Raw genomic sequence first — 19,437 nt, forward strand, 5'->3', positions numbered from 1 at the left:
TTTCCCAGTAATTCCCAAAGTGCAGTGCCTTATTGCTATAATAAAACAATGTAAACATATTCACTATGTCTAATAAGGGATGACCTAAACAGATTCGACTGCCATCTGGTGGTGAAGGATAAAAATAGCAACATATGTGGCACCCTGCCCCACTGCCTCCCCCCAATGACAAACAACATGTAGAAAAACGTATCAAAATTCAGGAGTTCGGATTATATGGAGCAATGGAAATGTCTTAATGCACCTGGGCGGGGTGGCATGGAGGATATAATAGTTCACCCATGGAACTCTTCCAACACAACTGTAAAGGACATTTCCAATTTCAAAAGCACCACTGGCACAATGATGTCTATCTTCAATCTTTTGAGACCCACAACCCACTCAACTCCATACCATCCACCACCTTGACCTTCTAATGCCTTGAAATATTTTGACTGGAGCAGCTGAGCTGCCTCAGCACTTGGTACATCTCTACAAAGAGGGACTTCTATATTAACAAATGTGTAAGCAATCCTTTTTGGTAGAAAAGAAAATTATGAATACATAAAAATTAAAGAGAAAAATAATAAATAAGTCAAAAAACCTCATCCTCCCTCCCACAGTAGACCAAACTTGTGACTTGTTTGGATGCTCAGTACAAACACAACAAGTTTATCAAGTGCTCCTAATGCTTTACAAAAATATAAAGTTTAAAAAAAAAAAAAAACACACATTATAAGCAGAACTTTAAAATAAAATAAGGATTCAGACATTCCCACAGGTGCTAGCAGTTCACAGTTTTGTCTAGTAAGATTTCGGTTTCTCTAGTGTAATTGAGTAACACTAGCAAACTCAGTAAATGGAAAAATTCCAGTTTTCATTACCAACCCCAACCAATTTACCCACCCCCCCTTTAATTCTCCTATTAATATTTTCTCATGTTTGTATGAGTGTGCTTCTCTCTTTTAGCCATCTTTGGCTCTCGAAATAAAAATATATATTTATATCATACAGTAGAAGTAATAAGAGTATAAGGGTGCAAAAGAAAAAAAAATATGTTTCAAGTTAAAATATGGCTTTTTTTTCTCTAATGGACTGCACTAAGCTGCGGTAAAACAGCACCAGTCTGAAAACATGGGGCCTTCACTCCCAGGAATTTTTTTTTTTTTAAAAGGGGGAAATGAAATGCTTTCAATGAGAAAGAGAGGTAGAAAAATGAGTAGTAAATCCACAATAAAATGGTTGAAGATGGGCAAGTGTGAAAAAGTGGTGAAGGAATTAGAACACATCCCCTGAAGTAACTACTATCCAATATATACAAAAACAAACAAAAAAAAAACCACCCTAATACACCACATGCTGCCAGACCACCCCTGCCCTGCCTCCCACCCAAAATAAGATATTGAGGGGGTTGGGGGGGGTGAAGAAAAAAAAAAGGAGATGGCTAGATGGTGTGTAATTCCCTGAAGTTGGGAAGAAGCAGGAAAAGATGGTCAAAAGTGCATATGGAAGAGGACAATTCTGTGTGCGCATTGACAAACTGGTTACGTTACATTTTAAGGTGTCAGGAATGGAATGGAAATGAAGGTGATGGTATGAGGATTTGTGCGTGACAGAGGCCGTTAGCTTCAGCATTTTCTTCTCAAAACTTCTTTGGACCCCAAGCAGACATCTGTTTGGGGGTGATGCCTGCTCCGAAGGTTGGGAAGTCCTCAGCACTGCTCATGTCAGGGGCCTGTGCAAAAACAAAGCAAAGGTTACTGATGCCACAAACTGATCATACAAAAAAAAAAAAAAACTTATTGACAATAACAATAATGCATGTATGTTTTTTTGTCACACATTATGATACACATATGCACAGTCATGTGAAAAGATAAGAACACCCTATGGCAACTATTAACTTTTTCCACATTTCTGAACAGGCAAACAGTAGACCTTCATGCAAACTGTGCTTATGAATAAAGGTGATGTACTTGAACAAATGACACATACAATTTACATAATGTATTCATTCTCATAATCTAAATTAACAAAAATGTAGATTTGTTATGTGGAAAGTACATATTTACCATTTCAAATCCATCAGGTGTTCCAGATTAGGTGCAAATGATTTGAACCTCCTTAGGGAGTGAGCAGGTGGGATCTGTATTATTTAAACCACAGATTTTGAGTATCTGGTGTTCTGTAGCAAAAATTTTGCTCATTAGCCGACTATTAGATTTTGTATTTGATACACTTTATTAATCCCGGAGGGGAAACTGCATTTTCACATGACCCCTGGAGATCAGAGCACAGGGTCAGCCATTGTACTGAGCCCCTGGAGTAATATTCAGGTTAAGGGCCTTGCTCAAGGATCCCTTCAGGCAGTAATGAGATGTGAAACAGCAACCTTCCAGATATGAGCACAGATCCTTAGCCTCAGAGCCAAAATTCATACAAGAAGAACTCAGCAAGTGTCAAAGTGCATGCATCTACAATCAGAAAAAGACTGCACAAATGTGACATGCATATGAGATATGCCAGAAAAAAGACTTTGCTGTGCAAAAACCAGAGTAAGACTACAGGCTGCCATTGAACACCTAGGTCAAGACTAGGCTGTCTGGAACAACAATGTGCCCTGGACAGATGAATCAAAGATAGTTGTTTGGCCGCAGTATCAGTAGATTGTTTGGAACAAACCAAAGACAGCACTTCTGGAAATTAACCTCATACCAACTGTGAAGCATGGTCGTGGAAATGTTATGGTTTGGGGTTGCTTTGCTGCCTCACGGCCTGGGCAGCTTGTAGTCATCGAGCAAACTGTGAATTCTGCATCGAAAAATATCTTGCAACTGTAGGAATTTTGAATGATGGACTGATCAAAAATGTCACTTAATCAATATTGGAGACTTATGAACAGTTAAACAAAACACCTACAAGAAGTTATTTCTGCTAAAATGGACAACAGCAGCTTTTAAGGTCAAACATGGACTTACTTTTTTCCAGGTAGAACATTACCTCTATTTAAATTTTTGTTGATAAATGATTGAAAGGACTACTTTTCCTTGTGATTGTATTCCAAGTATCTCACCTTTATCTGTAAACACTGTTTGCCTGTTCAAATATTTTGAAAAAGTCAACAGTTTCCATGGGGTGCACTTGCTTTCTCACATGACTGTATATATTTGGAGGATACAGGGCCTCATTGACACAAATTTCCACTGACTGCAAGGGAAGTACTGGTAAATGTAGTATTTTGAGCACCTTATTTCCTGGTACATTCCAGGGTGCATCTCTGACAACAAATCCTTTAGCTGGACTCCGGTGGTCATCCTCGTGGCGAGAAGGAGGCTTCATGTAAGCAGCCATTGTCTCAGTCTCTGTCACATCCATCATCTATTAGTGGAAAACACAGACCAAGTTTAGCACACTGCGATGGATTGGCGCCCTGCCCGGGGTTTGTTTCCTGCCTTGTGCCCTGTGTTGGCTGGGGTTGGCTCTAGCAGACCCCCGTGACTCTGTAGTTAGGATATAATGGGTTGGATAATGGATGGATGGGAGGAAGTTTAGCACAAGAGTGCACAGGCAACAAAGACCCTGTAGACCATTTTTTATATGGAGAGAGAATCTTGGCTAGATTTTGACAGAAGGCACAAGGAATACTTTAAAATTGGTTAATAATAAATTGTATATGACTGTTTCATAGTACAAGTATAATTCAGTCACTTTAAGTCCAATAGTAATGGCCTTAATAATCAAGTCTTAAATCAACTGTTTGTTCTACTCATTTAGGTGAGTCAAAAGAAAAACAGATGCATAAACATCCATATGAATACAAACATGGTGTCAGATGATATGAAAAGAATGTGTCCCACCTTAAAGCAGGGGTCTCCAGCTCCTGTCCTGCAACACAACTGTGGCTGCAGGTTTTCATTCCAACCTTTTTTGAATTAGTGATAAGTTTTTGATGCTAATTATCTTCTTTTCTCTTCATTTTAATTGACTTTCAAGATTAAATCCTCTGAATTGCTTAATTTTTTCCTTAAATGGCACCCAAACAGAAATGAGATATGAAGTGAGCCAACAGATGTCAAGGCCTATGTCAACCTATGTCAAGGCCTCAAACTCCAACCAGTTTCTTAATTAGAAGTTATTTTTTGTTGTTAATTAAACCCATTATTTAATTCCATGGCTTCCATGGTGCTCTCATTCTGCCACAGCAGGCATTTCCAAAACTGTTGTTTGTCCTGTTTCTAAGAATACCATGAAAATGTTTTGTGGACTGGAGCAGATCAACATTTCCGAGACCTTCACCTTTCTTTATTTTCAGATATTGTATGATGGACCCAAGTTGCTGGTCATGTGTTAGCTCAGTTTGTAACTCATTATTGTTTGACTGTTAATTAAGGAAGAAAGAAATAATTAAGGGTTCAATAAGTCAATTAAAATTAAAGTGAAAAACATGTCAATAATAAAGGGTTAGAATGATAACTTGAAGCCACAGTAGCACTATGGAACCCAAGTTGGGGACCCATGCCTTAAAGGATGCTCATAAATGTAGAGAGTGGAAGTATATGATTGGAGGACAAATGGCTAACCAGGGTAATTCCAGAATAATGGCAATTAAACCAAGGATGACAATGATGAAGATTCGATTAGTTGGGATGGACTACTGATTATGAAATGTGTACAAAATGTATAGTAATAATAATAATAATAATTCTTTGCATTTATATAGCGCTTTCTCACTACTCAAAGTGCTCAGCAGTATAATCCTCTTCAAAGTATATTTTCACATTCCACACATACAGTGGCCATGTATGGGATTCAAACCCAGGATTCTGGAGTTATAAGGAAACAGCTAATTTCTCCACTACTGTTCTACAGGTTCTTTGTAAGTTTAATGATGGTTGTATAAGTAAACCAAAATGTAAATTACAATATATTAAGGCAAGCCAGCAAAACATAGAAGGAAAGAAAAAGATCTTTCTACATGAATTGTGCGGGAAATTAATCATCAAGGGTATAAGGTCTTTGAGATAAGCAAATTTAGTGCCAAATGCTTTGGCACTGGAATTCTACAACAAACTAAAGTGTAAGCTACTGACAACAAATTAAGTGAAATACAATAACAGCCTAATGCTGGATCTTTCACTAATGATATTAACTTTCTCTCTCTAGGGGAACCATTTCTAAGGTCAAAAGATGTAAATTAGTCAACACAGTTGTGACATGAAACAGCATCACGAGAGATATTAACTGTAAATTAAAAATAAATCTCTCAAGGTTTATTAAAAGTAAAATGAACAGGACTGACCAAATAATAAGCACAAAATAGAACTGCACATATCATGTATCATTTCATAGGAGGCAAATAATTTGCCTATGACATCAGTGATAGACCAGCACTACTCTGAAGTCACTATAACAGAATGCTGTGATCAGCTGTGCCAAATGAGTTTATCCATATGAAATTCATGATACATTATGTTTTTAGAGAGTAAGATGTACTGTGACCTGGACTCAAGCCAGACTGAAATTTGTCATAAATGTTGGTGGCTTGAACAAGACTACATTTGCAAGGTTTAAGTACTTTGTAAGACTTTAGCGAAATTAAAAAAATCCATAATTGTTAATATATTGGACTAAATTGAATAGCAAATTCTCGTTCACTTCTTTACCTAAATTAAAAGGTAAGAAAATTTTTGGGTTAGTGAACAAAACTGTAATTTACATAGGTGGCTGAGGGCCAAAAGGAAGGGGTTGCAGGGGAAAGGGCAGTCATGATGTTTATTATAATAGTCTGTCGAATTTTAAGGGAGTAAACAGATAAATACCTTCAGTGTCAGTAGTAAACTCATTTAATTCAAGAAAACAATAAGGCAAGTTAATTATTCTTGTCACTATCTCAACTAAAAACCATTGGCAAGTCAGAGGTGCTGTAACATTTGCTGTTCTACCATGTTTTGTGACAGATCTTCAATGTGTCAATTTAGAGTATATTGGATGACAATTTCAAACACACTAAGCTCCATTTAGAGTCAAAGGAAGACCGAACAACAGGCAAATTGTCTTAAACATGTAAGCTTCAGCAGGGCACATGTACTCAGCAGTCACTTAGTGATTTTCTTTATCAAGCTTATTTGTGGAAAACGCTTTCACTTTTGAAGGTCAATAGTGCTATGTTGTAGCTTGTTGTTTTAGTACTTCCTTGCATACAGAAACCTTAAGGTTAGGTGCTTTCTTCTACAGGCATGCAGGACTGCTGTAAAAGTTTGGGACATGGCCCTCTAATTGAAGACACTACCTAGATCTGTGTGAAATTTTGTGTCAGTGGATGCCTTTAAAAGAGCATTCCCAATGTTAGAAAGGCTAGGAAAAGTAAAATTAAACAAATGTAGTTATGTTGAATCGTCACCAATGTTTTCTCTTATTTTTCTGGGTAACCACTGCACTTTTTCACTGTAAATGGCTTGCAAAGCAGTATGAGGTTGGTCATATGTAGATATGTAGAGTACCACGTCAAACTATTTACAAAACAAGTTCTTGAAGCAAACTATGTTACTAAGGGGCATATATAGTCAAGGAGTATATGAAGCAGGGTACCAACCATCTTAAATATAAACATGATAGGGAATACTTTTGCATTTGACAAAACCCACACTGCAGCATGACCTTGTTCTGAATCACACAGATTACATAAAATCAACATATTTCTTTACATTATGAAACAACCTATAAAGCGATTCAAAATATGACACAAAACTGGCTATTTTTTCACCACACCCACACTTACACTAAGGTAAATTAAAATTGCCTATCAACCTGACCAGTACATATTTAGGATTTTAGGAGGAAAAAAAAAAGAACGTTAAATGTTAGCATAAAATATATTTAAAATATAAAACAATGGGTAACATAACAAAATACAATTACTGTACCAGATAAGCAGAAAAAGAATGTAGAGTATAACATGTGATGAGGTAAAAAAACTGGTGTCTTTCCTAGGTCCCATAAGTTTCAATATTTATGATTTTCTACAGTGATGTATAGTCTTTGATACTTACATATTCCTCCTCTAGAATGAGGAGGTGGTCAACAGCATTGTCCACATTTTCAGGAAGACCTGTGACTGTCACTCGATCTGGATCATTGGATCCTGGCTGGGGGAAGCGTATATCAACCTAGAATGATAGAGTAAAGAATTAAACAACTCCAAGAATTATAATTCCACTCCACTACAATGTGAAGCTAGAAAAAAACATGAGAAATACAATTCAAGTTATAACACAGTGGATATGACCTGTAAATGTGTTCATATGACGCAATGGGAATCTGGCTCTTAAGAGAGACCACATCTGGAGCATTGTGTGCAGTTCTGGCCACCATGTTACAAGAAAGACAGAGCAGCATTTGAAGCTGTTCCAGATATAAGAACATGTCATACTCTGAAAAACTCTAGTTTTAAGCAGAGGAGGCAGTGAGGAAATTTAATCCAGATCTTAAAATTCTCAAATGCATCTGCTTTATCAATAACATCAAAATTCTTTCAGTTTAACAGTGAACCCCATACTCACGGACATCAGTGGAAATAAGGGGCTGTGCATTTAGGACTGTTAAACCAAGAAGCACTTGTGGGAATTGTGGGAATTTGGAACAAGCTACCAAGCCATGTAGTTAAAGCAGAAACCTCGGCACCCTTTAAATAGGCTTGATGGACTGAATGGGCTCCTCTCATTAGTCAAATTTCTTATGTTAGGAAAGAGTCTAGAAAACTCTAGAACTCTAATTAGCAAGCAGAGTGATGAAAAACTTACTACTGAAAGCCTTCAAGCACCTGCACAATTACCACCAATAAGTTATATTTCCATAAGCCTAGAAAATGAACTACACTACAATTGAAAAGGGTGAACAATCTCCTTTAGAAATTTGTATTAAGAGAAAATTGATACCCCATTCCCAATCAAAGGTCGTGCAGCCATGAACTACAGGATTAAGGAACTCTGTAAGTGGATTTTTGGTGTTTAAACTTACAAGCAGTGAAGAGCATGTAAAAGGGTTTGGAAAATGTAGTTTCATAAAGAACAAGTCTGAAAAGGAAAATTAAGGTGCACATGTGGGAGATATTATTTAAAAAGCAAATAATTTAGCATATGGAGAGAAAGGGTATGAACACCATACTAGCCCAACCTTAATGCTATTATAAAAATGTAGCATTGTTTTCTTCTTCGTTGGAATGGCATATGACATTCACTGCAGCTATAAGACCTCTTCCATTATAATACAGTGTTGAGATAAGCTCTCTAAGAATTTGTTTTCCTTTCCCACATGCTAATAACAGAGTGGCACAGTGGTGCAGACACAGCGCTGCATTGCAGTAAGGAAACCAGTGTTCATGTCCCAGTTCCTCCCTGCATTGAGTTTGCATGTTCTCCCCTTGTCTGCATGGGTTTCCATCAGGTGCTCCGGTTTCCTCCCACTGCTCTGAATTAAGCGGGTTATAAAATGACACGACATGCTGCAGTAGCAGTATTTACTACGAGACCTAAATTATTTATCCAAAAATGGAAATCTAGATTTGTACTCTACCACAACAAAATGTTCCCATGAAAAACAGGTTTTAAAAGTGTTCGCTGTAACTTCTCCCATCACAGAGACCTGAACAAAGCTTTGTTTTATATTGTTTAAGGTGAAAGAACATACATCATATTATGATGATTTCTTTATGCAGAAATTTTCCATATGTTCAATGTCTTCAGGTTTACATTTACAGTTAGTTCCATAAATATCTGGACAGAGACAACTTTTTTCTAATTCTGGTTCTGTACATTACCACAATGAATTTTAAATTAAACAACTCAGATGCAGTTGAAGTGCAGACTTTCAGCTTTAATTCAGTGGGGTGAACTAAACAATTGCATAAAAATGTGAGGCAACTAAAGCATTTTTTTAACACAATCCCTTTATTTCAGGGCTCAAAAGTAATTGGACAATTGACTCAAAGGCTATTTCATGGGCAGGTGTGGGCAAGTCCGTCGTTATGTCATTATCAATTAAGCAGATAAAAGGCCTGGAGTTGATTTGAGGTGTGGTGCTTGCATGTGGAAGATTTTGCTGTGAACAGACAACATGCGGTCAAAGTAGCTCTCCATGCAGGTGAAAGAAGCCATCCTTAAGCTGCGAAAACAGAAAAAACCCATCCGAGAAATTACTACAATATTACGAGTGGCAAAATCTACAGTTTGGTACATCCCGAGAAAGAAAGCAAGCACTGGTGAACTCAGCAACGCAAAAAGACCTGGACATCCACAGACGACAACAGTGGTGGATGATTGCAGAATCATTTCCATGGTGAAGAGAAGCCCCTTCACAACAGCCAACCAAGTGAACAACACTCTCCCAGGGGTAGGCGTATCGATATCCAAGTCTACCATAAAAGAAAATACAGAGGGTGCACTGCAAGGTGCAAGCCACTCATAAGCCTCAAGAATAGAAAGGTTAGATTGGACTTTGCTAAAGAACATCTAAAAAGCCAGCACAGTTCTGGAAAAACATTCTTTGGACAGATGAAACCAAGATCAACCTCTACCAGAATGATGGCAAGAAAAAAGTATGGAGAAGGCGTGGAACAGCTCATTATCCAAAGCATACCACATCATCTGTAAAACACGATGGAGGCAGTGTGATGGCTTGGGCGTGCATGGCTGCCAGTGGCACTGGGACACTAGTGTTTATTGATGATGTGACACAGGACAGAAGCAGCCGAATGAATTCTGAGGTGTTCAGAGACATACTGTCTGCTCAAATCCAGCTAAATGCAGTCAAATTGATTGGGCGGTGTTTCATGATACAGATGGACAATGACCCAAAACATACAGCCAAAGCAACCCAGGAGTTTATTAAAGCAAAGAAGTGGCAAATTCTTAAATGGCCAAGTCAGTCACCTGATCTTAACCCAATTGAGCATGCATTCACTTGTTGAAGACTAAACTTTGGACAGAAAGGCCCACAAACAAACAGCAACCGAAAGCCGCTGCAGTAAAGGCCTGGCAGAGCATTAAAAAGGAAGAAACCCAGCATCTGGTGATGTCCATGAGTTCAAGACTTCAGGCTGTCATTGCCAGCAAAGGGTTTTCAACCAAGTATTAGAAATGAACATTTTATTTCCAGTTATTTAATTTGTCCAATTACTTTTGAGCCCCTGAAATAAAGGGATTGTGTAAAAAAATACTTTAGTTCCCTCTCATTTTATGCAATCTTTTTGTTCAACACACTGAATTAAAGGTGAAAATCTGCACTTCAACTGCATCTGAGCTGTTTCATTTAAAATTCATCATGGTAATGTACAGAACCAAAATTAGAAAAAAGTTGGCTCTGTCCAAATATTTATGGACATAACTGTATGAATTATTTTCTCTGTACAGTTCACCAGGTTTCCAATCAAGTTTTAAAAAAGAACTTTTGACTGTATGCCTTCCTCTTGTAATGGTTTGTTCAGGAAAAGAATTTTCATTCAGTCTCAACTGTACACATGACCATTTATTATCGAAATCACAATGGTATTTGGCAATGGCAATTTTTACTTCTATTTGTTTATTCTTATTGAAAGAATGAATTTCTTCTGTAAAGCCTCCTACACTGCCCATTGGCTTCAGCACTTTGGTACAGCTCATACCTGCATATTAAAACCCATTGTCCAATGGCTGCCAGCCACCACCAGGACGGTGTAGGAATGGAGAACAGAGGCTGAGGAGGTTGTGAAGGATGCCTTTTAAAACACTGACTGGAATATGCTTAGTGAGTCACATGGCTAGGGCATAGACAGACTCTGCCACTGTATTAAAGACCAAACCAGGTTCTGTGTGGATAACACATTCTACCCAAAGACAGTGAGCTGTTTTCCAAAAAACAAGTCATGGATCACAAAAGACTAGAAAGCCCTACTGTAGACAAAAAAGAGAGCTTTTAGGCCTGGAAATAAGATGAAATCACAAAGGTGCAGTCAAAACTGAAGAAGGAGCTCCATGAGGGGAAAGCATGCTACAGAGACAAACTTGAGCACAAGTTACAACAAAACAACATGAAGGAATTGTGGAACAGGATGAAGACTGGCTTTAAGCTGGCTGCAAAACATGGAGAGAAAGGGGAACAAGAGCAGAGCTAATGAATTGAAACAGTTCTTCAACAGGTTTGACTCATTCTTGTCAGTACAACCCTCCCCGAACACTGCTAGCCTCTGTGAGCAAGCTGAGGAGGATCTGGACTCTCAACTGCCATAAGCACCCTGCACAACCTTCCCCTACAATGACATCACATCTGTGATCTCCAGCTCCCCTACACACAACTGAGGAACTATGCATAAACAAGGTTTCAGGGGTGAATGGAATCAGCCCTAGGGTGATGAAAACATGTGCCAGCCAGCTGTTCAGAGTCTACGTGTAGAAGGTTCCCCAACTGTGAAACATATCACGTCTGGTCCCAGTGCCATTCCAATGATCTGAGGACTTCAGACCAGTTGCTCTTGCTTCCTACATCATGAAGACCTTTGAAAGACATCATAAAACAACTACGACCCCCAGTTGCAGAATATCTGGATCCTCTACAGTTTGCCTATCAGAAATATGTAGATGCGGAGGATGCTCTCATCTACATGCTCCACAGACCCTACTCCATCTTGGAAAAAGCTGGCACCACAGTTAGGATAATGTTCTTTAACTTTTCCCATGCTTTTAATACCATTCTGCCTCATCAACTGGAGAAAAAGCTCAAGGCTTTGAATCTCAATCATGGACCACCTGACCAACAGACAGCAGTTTGTGAGGCTGAGGGACTGTATGTCAGAAAGGCTGGTGTGTAATACTGGAGCACCTCTGGGAGCTGTCCTGTCTTCCTTCCTGTTCACGTCTTACATAACAGACTTCCAGCACAATACCAGCCTTTGTCATCTACAGAAATTTTCAGAAAAGCCTGAGTACATGAAGGTTGTGGAGGACTGTGTCTTGTGGTGCAGGGAGAACCACCTGCAACTCAATTTCAGCAAGACAAAAGACATGGTGGTGGATTTCAGGCATGCCAAGGAGCCTCTGAGACCAATCACCATACTGGGGTGTAGAGGACATGGGCGTGGAAGTGGTGCTAATCTACAAGTACCTGGGGGTTCACATAAACAACAAACTGGATTGCTATGATAGCACAGAGGGATCTGTACAAGAATGGCCAGAGCAAACTGTACTTCCTTTGATGTGTGCAGCAAGCTGCTGGAGGTGCTCTGTCAGTCCATAGTAAGCAGTGTACTGTTTTATGCTGCAGTCACCTGGGGAAGCAACCTGGGATCAAAAGAAGCACAATGCTTGAAAAAACTTACCAGGAAAGCCACCACTGGGTGAACCATGGCCACAATGGAAGATATTATAGATAAGAGGAAAGTGGCAAAATTGGAGGCCATCATGGAAAGTCCCCTTCATCCCCTCGAGGAAGTTATCTCATGGAGCACTTTTAGCCACAGACTCATTCTACCATGGTATGCTAAGAAGCACCTCTGAAAGTCTTTTCTGCCCACTGCGATCAGGAAATTCAAAGCTTCCTTCCGGGGCACTTGTTAAGTTCATTTTGAAATATTAGTAGAATATACATTTATTTAATTTGCTATTTATTCATTTATTTATTTATTGACAAACACAGCCACAGGGGATGCACAAACCAGTGTGTTTGTTCGTGCCGGTACCAAGACTGGATAAATGGGGAGGGATACGTCAGGAATAGCATCCAGTGCAAAATTTTGCCAGATCAATGTGTGGACAACAATACAAATTTCCATACCGGATCGCTCAAGACCCGGGTGAACAATGGCTGCTACCAGTACTGTTGGCGGTAGACGTGTCTGGAGGCAGGAGTAGAGGAGGAAGGTAAAGAGAGTGAAATTGTGGGTAGGAACTTTGAATGTTGGCAGAATGACTGGTAAGGGGAGAGAGTTAGCCGATATGATGGAGAAAAGGATGGTTGATATCTTGTGCGTGCAAGATACTAAATGGAAGGGGGGTAGGACAAGGTGAATCAGATGTGGATTCAAATTGTTCTATTATGGTGTGGATGTGAGGAGAAATGGGGTAGGGATTACTCTGAAGGAACAGTATGTCAAGAGTGTTTTGGAGGTAAAGAGTGTCAAACAGAGTAATGATTACGAAGCTGGAAATTGGAGGTGTGATGATGAATGCTGTTAGTGCATATGCTCCGCAAGCCGGGTGTGTGATTAATGAGAAAGTTTCTGGAGTGAGTTGGATGAAGAAATGGGCAGTGTACCCAAGGGACAGAAAGAGGTGATTGGAGCGGATTTCAACAGACATGTTGGTGAATGGAACAGGGGAGATAAGGAGGTGATGGGTAGGTGTGGTGTAAAGGAGATGAATAAAGAAGGTCAGATGATAGTGGATTTTGCAAAAAGGATGGGCATGGAGATGGTGCTTATGCATTTTAAGAAGAAGGAGGAACATAGGGTGACGTACATGACTGGAGGAAGATGCATAAAGGTAGATTATATCCTATGCAGAAGAGTCAATTTGGAGGAGATTGAAGACTGCAAAGTGGTGGCAGGGGAAAGTGTAGTTAGGCAGCATAAGATGGTGGTCTGTAGGATGACGTTGGAGATCAAGAAGAAGAGCAGGAGAGTGAGGGTAGAGCCAAGGATCAAATGGTGGAAGTTGAAAAAGGAAAACTGCAAGACTGAGTTTAGGGAGGAGGTAAGAAAGGCACTGGGTGGCAGTGAAGAGCTGCCAGACAGCTGGGCAACTACAGCAGAAGTAGTAGGAGTCACAGTAAGAAGGGTGCTTGGCATGACATCTGGACAGAGGAAGAAGGAAAAGGAAACGTGGTGGTGGAATGGGGAAGTACAGGAGAGTATACAGAGAGATGGCGAAGAAAAAGTGGGATAGTCAGAGAGATGCAGAAAGCAGACAACAATACAGGGAGATAAGGCGCATGGTGAAGAGAGGGGTGGTAAAGGCTAAAGAAAAGGTGTATGATGAGTTATATGAGAGGTTGGACACTAAGGGGGGAGAAAAGGACCTGTACCGATTGGCTAGACAGAGGGACTGAGCTGGGAAAGATATGCAGCAGGTTAGGGTTTTAAAGGATAAAGATGGAAACATACTCACAAGTGAGAAGGGTGTATTGAGAAGATGGAAAGAGTACTTTGAGAGGCTGATGAATGAAGAGAATGAGATAGAAGCTTGGATGATGCGGATATAGTGAATCAGGAAGTGCAACAGATTATCAAGGAGGAGGTAAGGACACCTATGAGGAGGACGAAGAATGAAAAGGCCATTGGTCCAGAATGCATACCTGTGGAAGCAAGGAGGTGTTTAGGAGAGGTGGCAGTAGAGTTTTTAATTAGATTGTTTAATGGAATCTCGGACAGTGTGAGGATGCCTGAAGAGTGGAGAAGAAGTGTACTGGTACAAATTTTTAAGAATAAGGGGGATGTGCAGAGCTGTACTAACTACAGGGGGATAAAATGGATAAGCCATAGCATGAAGTAATGGGAAAGAGAAGTGGAAGCTAGGTTAAGAAGGGAGATGATGATTAGTGAGCAGCAGTATGCTTTCATGCCAAGAAAGAGCACCACAGATGCAATGTTTGCTCTGAGGGTGTTGATGGAGAAGTATAGAGAAGGCCATGAGTAACTGCATTGTGTCTTTGTGGACCTGGACAAAACATATGACAGGGTGCCTTGAGAAGAGTTGTGGTATTGTATGTGGAAGTCAGGAGTGGCAGAGAAGTATGTAAGAGCTGTAAATGATATGTACAAGGAAAGTGTGACAGTGGTGGGGACTACGGTAGGAGTGACGTATGCATTCAACTTAAAGGTGGGATTACATCAGGGATCAGCTCTGAGCCCTTTCTTATTTGCAGTGTTGATGGACAGGTTGACAGACAAGATTAGACAAGAGTCTCCATGATGATGTTTGCTGAGGACCTTGTGATCTATAGCGAGAGTAGGGAGCAGCTTGAGGAGACCCTGGAGAGGTGGAGATATGCTCTAGAGAGGAGAGGAATGAAGATCAGTAGGAACAAGACAGAATACATGTGTGTAAATGAGACGGAGGTCAGTGGAATGGCGAGGATGCAGGGAGTAGAGCTGGTGAAGGTAGATGAGTTTAAATACTTGGGATCAACATTACAGAGTAACAGGGATTGTGGAAGAGACGTGACAAAGAGAGTGCAGGAAGGGTGGAATGGGTGGTGAAGAGTGTCTGGAGTAATTTGTGACAGATGGGTATCAGCAAGAGTGAAAGGGAAGGTCTGCAGGACAGTAGTGAGACCAGCTTTGTTATATGGGCTGGAGACAGTGGCAATGACCCGAAATCAAGAGACAGAGCTGGAGGTGGCAGAGTTAAAGATGCTAAGATTTGCAGTGGGTGTGACAAGGATGGACAGGTTAGAAATGAGTAAATTAAAGGTCTGCTCAGGTTGAAAGATTGGGAGACAAAGTCAGAGAGGCAAATTTATATTAGTTTGGACACATCCAGAGGAGAAATGTTGGGTATATTGGGAAAAGGATGTTAAAGATATAGCTGCCAGGCAAAAGGAAAAGAGGAAGGCCTAAGAGAAGGTTTATGAATGTGGTGAGAGAGGACATGAAGGTGATGGGTGTAACAGAGCAAGATGCAAAAGACAGTAAGATACAGTCATGGCCGAAATTATCGGCACCCCTGGGATTTTACCACAAAATGCACCATTTCTCCCAGAAAATTGCTGCAATTATAAATGTTTTGGTATAGGCTACACATGTTTATTTCCTTTATGTGTATTGAAACAACACAAAAAAACAGAGAAAAAAAGAACTCCAAAAATTGTCCGGACAAAATTATTGGCACCTTTTCAAAATTGTGGGTAAATCGTTTTATTTCAAGCACATGATGCTCATTTGAACTCACCTGTGGCAAGAAACAGGTGCTGGCAATATAGCAATCACACCTGAAGCCAGTTAAAATGGAGAAAAGTTGATTCAGCCTTTCTGTTGTGTGTCTGAGTGTGCCACACTAAGCATGGAGAACAGAAAGAAGAGCAGAGAATTGTCTGAGGACTTGAGAACAAAAATTATGGAAAAATATCAACAATCTCAAGGCTATAAGTCCATCTCCAGAGATCTTCATGTTCCTTTGTCCACTGTGTGCAACATAATCAAGAAGTTCACAACACATGGCACTATAGCTAATCTCTCTGGACGTAGACGGAAGAGAAAAATTGATAAAAGACTGCAACGAAGGATAGTCCGAATAGTGGATAAACAGCCCCAATCAACTGCAAAACATATTCAAGCTGTAATGCAGACTCAGGGTGCAACAGTGTCAGCTCGAACTATCCATCAACATCTGAACGAAATGAAACACTATGGCAGGAGAACCATGAAGACCCCACTGCTGACACAGAAACATAAAGCCAGACTGGAGTTTGCCAAAATGTACTTGAGGAAGCCAAAATCCTTCTGGACGAACATCTTGTGGACAGATGAGACCAAGGTAGAGGTTTTTGGTAAAGCTTGTCATTCTACTGTTTACAGAAAACGGAATGAAGCCTATGAAGAAAAGAACACAATACCTACAGTCAAACATGGTGGAGGTTCTAAGATGCTTTGCTGCCTCTGGCAATGGATGCCTTGAATGTGTGCAAGGCATCATGAAATCTGAAGACTACCAAAAGATATTGGGGCGCAATGTAGGGTCCAGTGTCAGAAAACTGGGTCTGCAACAGAGGTCATGGGTGTTCCAGCAGGACAATGACCCCAAACATACCTCTAAAAGCTCCCAGAAATGGTTGAAGACAAAGCGCTGGAGAGTTCTGAAGTGGCCAGCAATGAGTCCGGATCTAAATCTGATTGAACACTTATGGAGAGATCTCAAAATTGCTGTTGGAAGAAGGCGCCCTTCAAATCTAAGAGACCTTCAGCAGTTTGCAAAAGAAGAGTGGTCAGAAATTCCAATTAAGAGACGTAACAAGCTTGTTGATGGTTACAGAAAGCGCTTGATTTCAGTTATCTTTTCCAAAGGGTGTGCAACCAAATATTAAGTTGAGGGTGCCAATATTTATCCAGCCCGGTTTTTGAGTTTTGTGTGAAAGGATGTCAGATTTGGCTTTTTTTCTCTATTTTTTTTGTGTTGTTCCAATGCACATAAAGGAAATAAAATTGTGTACACTAAAACATTTGTAATTGCAACAATTTTCTGGGAGAAATGGTGCACTTTCTGGGAAAATTCCAGGGGTGCCGATAATTTCAGCCATGACTGTATGGAAAAATCCACTGTGGCAACCCCTAATAAGAGCAACCGAAGGAAGATGATAATCAACTGATAGATTGGCTGTATTTTTTTCTCCAATGAATACGTATTCTTGTTTTTAATGTTTCTGTTGCAGCATGCATCTGAAACTCCCCAAAGGATTCAAAATGTTTATCTAATCAATTGTGAATTCAAAGATTACTTGACCCCAAAATGCAAGAAGTCACAGTGGTTCTCCTCCCTCACCATCTGAGTTACTACAAGTCACAGATGCACCCTATTCCTTTAAAGTTACGCACCATTACATGGTTGTTAATTTTTGGATTATTGTTCCAAACATATGGTACATTTAATTTCATATATCTATTATCTGATTAATGAAGTTTCCTTGGTAGTTCTTTGCATTTCTTAATACTAATTGAAGACAAATAGTCTGGCTATATATTACAGTTCTTTAGTTCTGAACAGAGACGGCTGTGTAGGAGCCTAATCTAGGTCTTCATGTACAAGAAGATACCAGTGAAAATCAAGGGGAAACATATTTAACACTAGAAACCCTGAAGCCTACAAAAATATTCATAATGCTGGGCCACCTTAAATTCCCTTGCCCCTCCTCATCAGCATCTTTGTTTTACAAATGTGTCCATCAACTCTGGTACCAGGCAGCCTGCTTACTCATGCCCCACCGAGGCAGCTGAAGTTGAACAAAATTCCCAGAGCTGAAGTCTCTTTATCTGGTAGTCAGATGTCTGGAAAATTGATAAATAATATTCCGTTATTTGGAATACATGCATTTCATGTGTATTCCGTCTCTACAACAATCTGTGTAAATGTAGGATGAAATGAAATGCGAGGCAAGAAATTTGAACACATAACTAAAAGAGAAACTTTTTCATTTTATTGTAATAATCAAGTGAAGTGAAGACTTTAGTCCGAATATCAAATAAACACTTTCACAAAAGGTATAACAAAACAACTACACTTCTACTTGAGAATATAACCAAAGAAAAATAAATTATTCAGTTTACATGTTGCTATCAATATGTAAAACCGAAGCCCAAATATCAATCAACAGGAAAGAGACATATCCTTTTGGCTGATCCAGAGGCAAAAACTGCTGCCTCCTTATTAAGAGGTTGCGGGTTTGATTCCAGATCCTTCCCACATTTACGATTTTGTGAAGTGCTCTGTTATTATTATTACTATTATATAATAAAAACATACATTTGATTTGAGTCTGTAAAACGCAATGTAAATTTTTGCCACTTATAAAAGTTGGCTTTTTTTTTATTCAGTTTTATTCTCTCAGTCATATTCATATGGTACACCCGGGGTAAATTTTGGCTACTTGTAAAAGTGTTTTTATTTATTCAGTTTTATTCTATCAGTGACGTTCACATGGTACAACAAATTTGCCTATCCCTTTCTGAGTTGATGGGGTTTATCTTCATTCTTTTCACAAGAGTAGTGATGACCACAGCTCGTGCTGTGGTTGATGCCTGGTCAGAACTATTTGTTGCACCGGCAATCGAAGATACGATTCCCCATGACCAATACCAGACTATCGTGTGGCATTTGCGCTTTGACAACAAAGAAACCTTTGCAGAACATGTGAAAAACTACAGATTTGCTGGGAACTCTGACATCTAACAACGTTTTGTTGAGAACTGTGTTTTGAGTTACAACCCAGGGCAACATATTACTGTTGATAAGCAACTGTTTCCAACAAAGGTCCATTGTCCTTTCTTGCAATACATCTCAACCAAGTCAAATAAATGTGGCATACATTATTGGATTGAGGCAGATTTGGAGACAAAGCATATGTGTAATGCCACTCTTTATTTAGAAAAAGATCCCAGTCGTAATAAAGGGTAAAGCTTATGGATCAATTTCTGGAAAAATGCAGGACCGCAACAACAGACAACTTCCTCAAATCACATTCAATGGCTAATAGACTGCTGCACTGTAACACTACTCTGTTTGGCACCATAAATATTAAGCTAAAGTCAATTCTTCACGCTAGTGTTTAGATCTGGCAGTGCCATGCTGATACTATATGCGCACAAAAAGGCATCTGTCTGCATTCTCAATACCATGCACCATAAGGTGGAGATTGGGCAAGATCGGGGGGGAAAAAAATGTTCAAATGATAACTCATGTTAAAATGACATAGTGTTTTCAAATAATGATGTTTTCATGCATG

The 19,437-nt window shown here is 39.6% G+C and overlaps 1 protein-coding gene across 1 annotated transcript in view; it reads right to left on the bottom strand.

Annotated features, from left to right (window-relative positions):
* Window positions 1-1,135: 1,135 nt before the first annotated feature.
* Window positions 1,136-19,437, bottom strand: part of hdlbpb (high density lipoprotein binding protein b) — a 138,685-nt gene continuing 120,383 nt past the window's right edge. The window contains exons 26-28 of the mRNA XM_039747007.1: window positions 7,029-7,145; window positions 3,226-3,357; window positions 1,136-1,714 (exon numbers count right to left, since the gene is read on the bottom strand). Of these exons, the coding sequence (XP_039602941.1) occupies window positions 1,622-1,714; window positions 3,226-3,357; window positions 7,029-7,145 (342 nt within the window). The 3' untranslated portion in view covers window positions 1,136-1,621. The remainder of the gene's footprint in view (window positions 1,715-3,225; window positions 3,358-7,028; window positions 7,146-19,437) is intronic.

Source organism: Polypterus senegalus, chromosome 3 (assembly GCF_016835505.1).
Source record: "Polypterus senegalus isolate Bchr_013 chromosome 3, ASM1683550v1, whole genome shotgun sequence".
NCBI lineage: Eukaryota > Metazoa > Chordata > Cladistia > Polypteriformes > Polypteridae > Polypterus > Polypterus senegalus.